The sequence below is a fragment of the Strix uralensis genome, chromosome Z (genome assembly GCF_047716275.1).
Source record: "Strix uralensis isolate ZFMK-TIS-50842 chromosome Z, bStrUra1, whole genome shotgun sequence".
Lineage (NCBI taxonomy): Eukaryota > Metazoa > Chordata > Aves > Strigiformes > Strigidae > Strix > Strix uralensis.
Window position 1 is genome coordinate 77457996 of NC_134012.1, and position 10860 is coordinate 77468855.

General features: G+C 41.9%; 1 protein-coding gene across 1 annotated transcript; it reads right to left on the reverse strand.

Moving 5' to 3' along the window:
- Nucleotides 1-5823: 5823 nt before the first annotated feature.
- Nucleotides 5824-10846, reverse strand: RMI1 (RecQ mediated genome instability 1). Its single transcript, XM_074857312.1, has 2 exons — nt 10720-10846; nt 5824-8594 (listed from the first exon to the last, which is right to left on the reverse strand). Exon 2 carries the CDS (start codon nt 8574-8576, stop codon nt 6693-6695), a length of 1884 nt encoding a protein of 627 aa, XP_074713413.1. The 5' UTR covers nt 8577-8594; nt 10720-10846; the 3' UTR covers nt 5824-6692.
- Between the last annotated feature and the right edge of the window lie 14 nt (nt 10847-10860).

Sequence of the window (10860 nt, forward strand, 5' to 3'; positions counted from 1 at the left end):
AGTAGAATAAAACATTTCCTCTTAATTATTGTAAATCACACTCTTTTCCATTACTGATTCTTTGAACATATGTATATTTTCACCTCAGCATTTTTTTTTTTTAATCCCTGTGCAGGCTGTGCAAGGAGTTAAGTGCTTCTGAAAGGCTAAATCACTGGGCAGGGAGATGCTCATTTAACTAGTAAGAAGCATTAAGTACTGAATGTCTCCCAGCTCCCACCTCCGCCTGCAGACAAGGTTCTTAACAGAGCTGAAAATCAGATGCTTTCAGCCACTTGGACTGAAATTCCTACTGCTCTTTGAGTAGCCACAGAATTGAGGCAAATCTCTTTTTCTTTGCTGCAATGACCTTGGGAGAGCTCCCTCAGGAAATGGGGAAATACCCTTGCCCTGAAAGGCCTCTAATCTGTAACTCCTTGTATGAATGTCTCTCTCAGTTCATATCCCTGTTTCATGCTGTATTACCAATACAAATGGTTTTCAGGCAGCCTGCATTTTGCACTTTTTCATATTAGTGGAACTCTGTTGAAATCAATGACAGTTTTGTCCTTGAAAATAGTGTAAAAGTTAATTTTTTTTTGTATTCATCTGCCACAAAACAATAGGCTGTACACTGCCATTGCTTTTTAAGCAGTATTGTCCAGTCAAACAAGTCACATTCTTCCACCATCCACACTGCCAATATAGTAAAACATATAAAATATTTTAAAGCCAGCACCAACTGTGACTCGTATTACAATAGGAAACCTATGATACAGTCCTTCTCCTAAATAACTTAGATCTTACACAGGCAATACAGATACCAAAAGATGATGATGATCCATGAGCAGATGACAGGAAAAACTCTGCAGGACCTGCCATTGGTAAACAAGAAACACCTAAAGATGGAAAGGCTGAAGGCAGACTTGGCTGCAGTGATCTTGACATTGTGTTGTTTTAAATGCTCAGAGAAGTGAGCAAGTTAAATAACACATCTCTGAGCTTTAGGAGATCTGACTGCAGTTTATTTAGGGATCTACTTGGATCCAACAGGAGACTGCCCAGGTAGGCAGAAAAGCCCAGGGCAGTGCATTACTTTTCAGGATAACCTCTTTGTAGCACACAAACAGTGGACAGTGCAGAAAACCAAGCTGGCATGGCAGGACACCAGCACAGATGGGCAGGCAACCCATGACTGACCTCAGATGAAAAAAAGGAAGTACATAGAAGGAATTTCAGTAAGAACATAGGGACACTGGTCAAGCATATAGGGATGAGAAGAGCAATAAACAGGGCATCTGTAAGTGCATCAGGAACAGAAGGAAGACTGAGGAAAACGGGGCTCACTGTTCAGTGAGAGAGGGCACCTACTGACAAAGGAAATGGGAAAGACTGAAGTACTCAATACTTTTTTTCACCTTGGTTTTCACTGGTTAGGTCTGCTTTCTGGCCTCCCATTTCCCCAAGCCTACTAATAGGATCTACAGAAAGGTAGTACAACCCCTCCAGCACAGGGAGTGCAGCGATCCTGACCAGAAGACCATCACACACGGAGCAGTCAGTGATCCACGCCACAGTTAAGCTGAGCAGGCACAGGCCCAAGCTCTGCACACCCCGTGCATTCCTTGGGCTATGTTGGGCACACAAATCCCTTGGCTGCAGGACAGGCTCTGACAACACATGGTGTCAGAGGAGCCAGCAGGCAGCTCCCCCTTGGTGCCAGGGATTGTACTACCTGCATGGCCTTGCCTTTATCCAAACGTGTTAGCTCTAATAACTAGCATTTTAAATGGTACTTTACAGAGTCTGAATGTCTTCCTTACTGACATCATAAGTACCAGCACCTCCTGGCAAAAACGGAGTACTTTACCCCACAGACACACATAACTCTCCATGGGACCAGGCAGGGTGCTGCTGAGGGTGCTGGCTTAGGTCACCACAACACCACTCTCTATGACATTGCAAAGGTCACAGCAATCAGGAGGTTCCTGATGACTGGAAAAAGGCAAGTGTCACACCCATCTTCACGGAGGAAGATCCAGGGAACTACTGACTGGGCAGCCAGACCTCAGTCCCAGAGGTTAGAGCAGATCCTCCCTGAATCCATATCTAGGCACATGAAGCAGATGGTGACTGGGAACAGACAGCATGGGTCTACCAATGGCAAGTCATCTCTGCTCAACCTAATTCCCTCTAGGAAGAGGTTGCTGATTGCATAGATAAGGGACAAGCGAGGAAGATGCTACCAGACATGGCAGGAAGGGGCAGAGGGAAGAAAAGGAAACCAAGCAGTCAGTGCTAAAGAACCAGCAGTGCATGGGCTGGACACATGGACTGACAGAAACCTCCTTAAGTTCAACAAAGGCAAATGCAAAGTCCTTTATGTTAGCAGAAATAACCCCATTCAACAGTATGGCTTGGGAGCCAACTAGTTAGAAAGCTTTACATAGTAACACCTGTGTGCCCTGATGGACAGCTTCAACATAAGTCAGCAGGGTGACCCTGCAATGGCAACGACCAGCCACATACCAGGCTCTATCAGAGCAGCAAGCAGGTCCAAGAAAGCACGCTGCCTTCTGCTTTCAGCACTGGTGAGACTGCAAGTGGAGTACCGAGTTCTCTAGCACAAGAAAGCCACTGACATAGTGAAGTAGGTGATCAGCAGATGTCTGCCAAGGTAGTCAGGAAGCTGGAGCACATGCCACTCCCTAGAGAGGACAAGAGAACTGGGTTTGTTCAGCCTTAAGAATGAGAACCAGGACAAATACTGACAGCAACACACCACAATTTTGCCCTGTTAGAAAACTCGGTGTAAACAGGAAAAAAAAATCCTTAAGGAAAAAAGATGAAAAAGTGACACATTGATATAAAAGTATACATTTAGATGAGAAGCTGATTTGTAGAAAACTTCTAGGTGTTGAATTCAAAAGAGTTGCAATGTCAGGCTGCCTTTAACCTCTCATTTGCTGTCATTACTGTTGGCATTCTGTTCCTTCTAGGACCATAAGGCAGAGAACTGGATCTGAAATGAGAGATACTATTTACATTTTTAAGTTCTTTTTGACCCTTCCTCCCAGGTAAATATATTTAAGTTTGCCTGCTTCCAGATAACTCTGGTGTACTGTACTACAAATCACTCTTCCCTCCCTATAGCAAAAAGCTTAAGAGTTACTGCCTTTTTATTCTAAACAGAAATGTTTGATATTATTATAGCAAGACATTAAGAAACAGGGATTTATATTTAGAAGCAAGTGTTATGTTTACTGTTCTAATCATGTTCCATACTCAGCCACTGTGAAAATCTTTCCTACTGATACGACCTGAAATATATAGTTCTTTTAGTGTTAAGTCACAGTACTGGAGCAGTACAGCACACCCTTTAAGAAATCCCTTAAAATTCTTAACTGATACTTTAAAATTACATTATCTAAACTAGCTGTTGCTTCCTTAGGACACTGCCTTCATTCAACAAGGAAGTTGCTGGGTTATAATGACATGCATCGTTGTGGCCAAACTAGTATCCCATAGGATTAGGCTAGTCCTCAAGTTGTGCTTGCCAGCCTCGTTTACTTGGAAACCTGCCACATTCTTTGGTCTAGCCACTGCCTTGTTCTACAGTTTGAGAGCAAATACCTTTAAAGGAAGTAGGGCGCAGCAAAGTTTGAGAACTTTCTTTTTTCTACAACCTTGTCTTAGTGACAGTGCTTTTAAATGGAATATTCTGATGCAGCTACCTGGCACTGCCATAGCCAATTTATTGTTTTCATTTTCTTTAATAGCTGTAAGAAAGGCAGGAAGAGCAAATTTTCATTCACTAATATAATAACATCCAAGCCATTGCGTGAGAATGTTGGTTTCATACTTTAAAACTGTATTAGTTGGAAGTTTCCATTGTTATCAGCAATGAAAAAATGCTGTTTATTTTTGCCATTAATATAAAAACATTCCTGAAGAATACAGCTTCTAAAACTGCACACAGATACACTGCAGGAGCAGAAATCTACTTAGCAGCCGAAACAGTGTTAGCAAGAAAAAGTGAGTTTGTAAAATAGCAGGAGATGACAGAAAGAGCAGGAACTGCTTTCTCCTAGAAGGCTACAAGTAACTTGTGAGAGCAGCTGCCATGACAATTGCCTTCAGCAGCTGGTACAGGAATTCTGTTGCACTTCCCAGCAGGAGTGGGGACACACCTCTGCTCCAGATCACTATCACAGTCAGTTGGGGTTGCAGCCTGTTCTCTGAATTCAGCCTGTAATAACTCTGATTATCTGAAGTACTGTGATATGCACCACTGCTTGGCAAACTGAGGCAATATACACACACAATACACACAGCACAAAAACATTAAGACTGGTAAATAGAGAAGTTGGTGCTGAGAGCCAATAAAGTGGATAAGGCATGAACCATGCAGCTACATATGCCATTTTCTGTTTGATATACAGATCTTAGAGTGATTTTGAGAAAGCATGTTTAGTTATTTCATTCCTTTTCTTGTCTGAAAAACTATGCAATACTTTTCATTAATCCTAAAAGCTTAAACATGTATCTGGAACCATTATACACCAGAAAATTGCACCGAACTATCTGCAGAGCAGTCAAGCTCTGAACAGCTAGCAGTACTCAGATTTACCTTCTTGCTTGCACTGAAGAACAGGCATAGGAGTAGCCTTCCAGGAATAACATCCTGAAAATGAAGACAAGGACAATGGGGAAGAGGGGGAAAAGAAAGAGTCAGACAAATAGCAGTGCCTTTAAGGTGGAGGGGTGGGGGAAGAGGATGGAAAACACCTGAACTTCTTTTAGCAGAGATGACTAAACCTTAACACAAATGAAGAAAAAGAGGGGCAGGTGTGACTTCATCAGCTGAAACAAAGACAACACCTATGTGATTCCATGCTTTGAATGACATTCCTCTTGCTTTGCACAAGTAGAATAAAATCTGTGGATTATTTGTTTAGCTTGAATTTAACAACTCCTATCCTTTTACATTGTAAGGCTAAAACTTCAAAGGAAGTTTCAGTAACTCATCATAAAACTGCACTAAAGGTTTACAGTCAGCTGCATTACTTTTACAGGAATTACATGAGATGAAGCTTGGTCAGTTTCTTACTAACAAGCAGTCTTTTCTGAAACTGTAACTAAAGATGCGGCAATATAGGTTCCACACAAGCAAACGCTTTTGTTGTTACTGTTCTAAATGATGCACAATTCCCAACAGCCTCAGAAAATAAAAACAAAGATGACTCATGGGGTTATGGTTTGCTCAGGTTCTCTTCAGAGCGGGGAGGGAAAGGAGAGGAAGGAAAAGGACACAGGAATTTATGCATTTCTAAACTGTGTAAAACAAAGCCTGAAAAAGCTCAAGATTCCCCCTCCTCCACTTTCCTCCATTTTTACCTTACTTAGCAAATTACCTCTGGTTTTCCTTAGGTCACCTGAAGTCTCAAAGGATGCTTCCCAACTGGATACAGGGCAGTAGGGCAATACTGACAGTCTCTCACAGCAGTTTCCAATGATCTAACAGACGTTGTTCAGGGAAAGAAAATGCCCTGAAAAAATGATACCGACAGTCCAACTGAAAAACTCCTCTCCTACCAATTTTATATTCTTTGCAAATACTATCAACACTGTGCATACTTCTCCTGTCACTGGTCCCCTAGCCCTGCCAGAATTTTAATGCTTCTAATTTCAAATTAAAAAAAAAACAAACAAAAAAAACAAGAGAAGGGAAAAGGATAGGAAGAAGGAAAAAGAGGAATAAAAAACCAAATCAAACTATTTATGATACTCCATACATTCAACAAGGTGTATATTTTTCTTTTAAAGTGACTAAACAGCTTCCGCCAAAGTTTAAATGAAAACTTTAATATATTTTTATACATTCTAAAAGCAGAAATTAAAAAAAAAAAATCAAGACCAACATTAAATATACATATACAACAGATTTGTAGCACAAGTATTTGACTACTCTGTGAAAAGGCTAGACAAGTAATCATAAAAGTTAATGAATAAGGTTGTCTGTGGGTTCAAAACTAGTAGCAGTGATTAACATTAACATTAACATGACAAAAAACAGGTTCCCCATACCTCATAATCGTTCTATTCTGTTAATATAAGATTGTTAAATATTTGGCTTTTTTTTTTTTTTAAATATACAGCTTTTTATCTTATTTACGTACAGGGCTGTTTCCCCCCACACCTGAACATTTATAAGTCTTTCATTTCTCTACACTTCAGGTTTTTGCACACTGAACACGTATTTGAGTTTTCAGGTTGGTATAGTCAGAAGTGACCGTTTATTACTCAACTGCTTTCCTCCAAGAAAAGACTGACAGTCTCCTATAGCTACCTTTTAAAAATCAGGTAAGTATTCATCCTTGAAAAAGTATAATAATGAGCTGGCTTGTTCGTTGTTATCCATTTCCTAACAAATTCTGCTACTCCAGATCACCAGTCAAGGACACGGAGGGCTTTGCAGAATGAAAATGTTACATGAGTATTTTAAATCAAGACAGAAATATTTGAACACTTATTTCAATACTATCACCATAAGAAACAAACTATTTCACTCCAACAAGTCATCTCCCTCCTCTCACTTTTCCATTATTTTTCCTGAGAAAAGACACAAAACTTTAAAATTTAACTTTCAACAGTCCTTCAGGAGAAATCCGACTTAAATGTTTCCTAATATACAGTCTGTAAGTTTGCACACATTATTCATTCAAACGTTTCTTCAATTGTTCTAGATGCCTTGCATCAGCATCCTGGAGAATTAATACAGTGGCTTTAGACTGAAGTGGATTAAACTCTATAGTCATCAAACAACAGAGATCTATCAGTTGTTTCTGACACTTCTCTAAGCCATCCTTAAGCTTCAGATGTAAAGCTGGATCCTTTTTCAGCTTATTCATTTCAGGCACCGAAAAGCCAATCAAACTTGTTAGAATATCATCAGCAAAATCTACTTCAAGATAAGCTGAACCATCAGAAATTTTTGCCTTTATACCCCAGGACCCATTGTTGCTTGTGAGGTTTCCAGTGAGAGTAACAATAAAACACTTAACTTTCAGAATTGTAACAGCTTCTGGTTTTTTTGCAAGGAGAAGGGAAATATATGTGAAAGGTGGAGAATCTAAATCTAAATGTGCCTGTACTGCTCTGAAAGGAAAGGTCTGTGAATCATGCTTCTGCTGATCTGCTTCATGATCCGTTTTTGAGAAAAATACAGGATCATCATTTAACAGTCTGCTGTCAGAAGTGTGCTGGGATTTACATCTGTTCTCATCTAGGTCTGTATCATTCTGCCCTTCTTCAGGAGGATTTTCCAATGGAAAATCTGCAGAACTGCAGGTCTGATGTACGTTCTTGTGCTGTGAAAAGCTACTCATACTATTTCCATCTCCAGCAAATACCATTCTTCCAAAAGTCTCTTGCTTGCTGGTAGCTTCTACAGGCTTATCTCTTTCATTCACATCATCTTTTTCACAAGTGCCATTTAATGATGAATTACAGGAGCTTGCAGATGTATGTGGAGATCTCTCGGTAATTAAACCTATGTTTCTGTTTGTGACCACTGGTGGCACTTTTTCCAGCTCTTTTCGCATCTCTTCTTCCAGAAGAAAGTCATCTTCTAAAGGAAAGTCATTTAAAGAGCCATCAACATATTCTATGGGAGGTGAAACTTGTTCATCTGAATGAGGCAAAGGACTTCCGGATTCCCACAGCAAATCATTCCCATTGTGTGCAGTCAGTGAACCTGAGGCTGTACTAAAATTGTTGCTTCTACTGCCGTATCCACTTTCTAAAGATCTTTCGTTGTTTAAAGTAAACTCATTATTTTCATCAAGACTGGCTAAAAGCTCTTCATCTGAAGGGCCTAGAGTTTGTTCTAATTCATCCACAGGCCTTGAAACAATTTGGTCATGATCAGCTTGTTGGAGAGAATTAGGGTTTTCAGTTTCTCCAATTAATCTAGCAAGGACTTTTTCCTGAGAATATTCCTCCAGAAGAGCATCTACTTCACCCCCCAACAATTTCACATTTTCTGCTTTAAGCAGAAGGACTCCAAGACGATATGCAATATTACCCTGTACAGTGATTTTTGTTCCAGGAGGAAGATTACTGTGGAGGACGGGCACTGGTTGATACTCCATGCCCTGAATTTCATGTATCCCATCAGTTAGTTGCAGCATCAGCATTCGAGTAGACTTTGCTTCCCAGGGCTTCTGGAATGCCTGAGTACTGGCTGTTACTTCTTCATTTACAGTATTTTTCCCTCTTAGCTTCTGCAGCTGAGAATATGCTGGCTGGCTAATATCAACCAGTGAATCAATTTGTATGGAGTAGAAGCCCGACAACTCTCCTTTTGGAGCAGCTAAGATGCAGTCAGGCAAAACGGGATATTCCAAATCTCTTAGATCAGTAAGAAGCCATTGCTCAAATACCTGCCTGTTAACCTGAGCTTGACTTAAATTACTACCACTGTTTTCTTCCTGGATCCAACTAACACATGCTTCCAGCCATGTCAAAGGAACTTTAACATGCCACGTGGATGAAAGCCAAGTTTCCACTCTTGCTGCAATGTTAGATGTAGACATTTTAAGAGAGCGAATTTCCTAAAACAAAACCAGAAAGACATATTCACTCTTCTGACAACAGCTGAAGTTACGACAAGTCTCTCGCTTGTATTATATAGAAATTTGCTCTCAGTTAAAAGTTCTGCTATTCTAAGTGTGACAGCACAGAAACAATTTAAATTAAAAACAGGTCTACAGATACTAAAAATGAACATGCATTTCCAGTATTTAAAGTTTCAGTCAGCATAAAAACTATGTGCAGTTTACTCATCTTGGAGTATCATGAAGGTATGGAGACATCCACAAGCAACCCTGCTTGGTGATTTCTCCTTTTCTATTGATTTAATTAGAAACATATAACTGAAATCCTTTTTCTATGGATGAAAAGCAAATGGCCAAAAAAACTCCAAACAGAAGTAGGTTGTTATATATATGTCTTCTTTTTTTTTTTTTTTTTTATTTCTATGGGTGCTGCTGTTAACACCCAGTTTACTTTAGAAATTGACCCGAGAAGTTATTCCCATATTTCATCTGCACTGTTATGAACAGAAGAGACTCCATCTACAAAAGAACCAAGCTGGAACTTGTCAGCACTTGTATCACAGGGGTGACTTTTACACTGTAACTGGGTGAAAGTTTCAGGTAACTTTGTACCCGAAAATAGAAAGCTAGCTTGATACATCATTGTTATCTAGAGACCCAGTCCAAGGTTTGGCTGCAACAGTGCCAAGTCTTTGTAGTCATCACCTCAGGAACATCAGTGGCTGGAAAGTTCTAGCTTCTTGATACTTTAAGAAGTAGCCATGCACATATAGAATAGAGTAAGGACAGAATAAGCACATTTTAATTGGAAGGGGTCTACCATGATCATCTAGTCCAACTGTCTGACCACTTCAGGAGTGACCAAAAGTTAAAGCCTGTTATTAAGGGCATCATCCAAATGCCTCTTAAACACTAACAGCCATTGGACATCAATCACCTCTCCAGGAAATCTGTTCCAGTGTTTGACCATCCTCTCAATAAAGAAATGCTTCCTAACGTCCAGTCTAGACCTCCCCTGGTGCAGCTTTGAACCTTTCCTGCATGTCCTGTCACCAGATACCAGGGAGAAGAGATCAGCACCTCCCTCTCCACCTCCCCTCCTCAGGAAGCTGTAGAGAGAAATGAGGTCACCCCTCAGCCTCCTTCTCTCCAAACTCAAACTTCTTAGCCACTCCTCACAGGACATGCCTTCACCAGCTTTGTTGCCCTTCTCTGGATAATTCAAGGACCTTCACACTGTTCTTAAATTGTAGGCCCAGAACAGCACACAGCACTCAAGGTGAGGCTGCACCAATGCTGAGTACAGCAGGACAGTCACCTCTTTTGCCTGGCTGGTTATGCTGTGTTTGATGCACCCCAGGATGCGGTTTGCTCTCCTGGCTGCCAGGGCACACTGCTGGCTCACACTGAGCCTGCTGTCGACCAGCACCCCCAGATCCCTTTCTGCAAGTCAACTCTCCAGCCACTCCTCTCCCAATTTGTACTTGTGTCTGGAGATACTTTGTCCCAGGTGCAGAATCTGACATTTGTTCTGGTTAAATTTGATGCCATTGATGATTGCCCAATGCTCCAATCTATCTAGATCCCTCTGCAAGGCCTCTTGTCTCTCAAAAGAGTCAACAGCTCCTCCCAGTTTGGGATCATCAGTAAACTCGCTAATGTTGCATTCAACTCCTGCATCCAGATCATGGACACAAATACTGAAGGGATATTTGGCCGCCTAACTGTGTCTGGATCATGCTTAACCTCTTAGAAAGAATGACCAGGGAGCTCCACTTCCCACCGTAAAATAGTTAAGAAGCACCAGGTTTGGAGTTTTTTTGCCACTGTAACCCGCAGCAAAGAAAAAAAACACCCTGCCTCCAAGTTCTCCCCAAAGCTCCACCACTCATCAGGCACCATGCAGTTACTTAACAAAAGTAAAGCGCCAGGCAGCCACTCGCGCGGCGCTACCTCAGCGGGCCGGGGCCCTGACGGGCGCTGAGGGAGGGAGACGAAGGGAGGCGAGGCGAGGCAGGGGTGTGTGTCGGACTCCACAGCCCCTCGGAGCGGGTCGGGCCGCGTCCCGTCCCGTCCCCTCGCCGCACCGCACCGCACCCGCAGCTGAGCCACCCGCACTTACCGAGGCGAGCAGGCAGAACTGGCGGGGCGCGCCGGCTCCCGCCACCACCGGCTGGGAGAGGCGGTGGCCGCCCTCTCCGCGCAGCTCCCCTAAACGGCGCGCGCATCAGCAGCCAATAGGCGTCGCGCGCGCTTTTAAAGC

Coding starts and splice junctions, on each gene's coding strand:
- RMI1 (XM_074857312.1), bottom strand. CDS start 8,576: ATGTCTACATCTAACATTGCAGCAAGAGTGGAAACTTGGCTTTCATCC.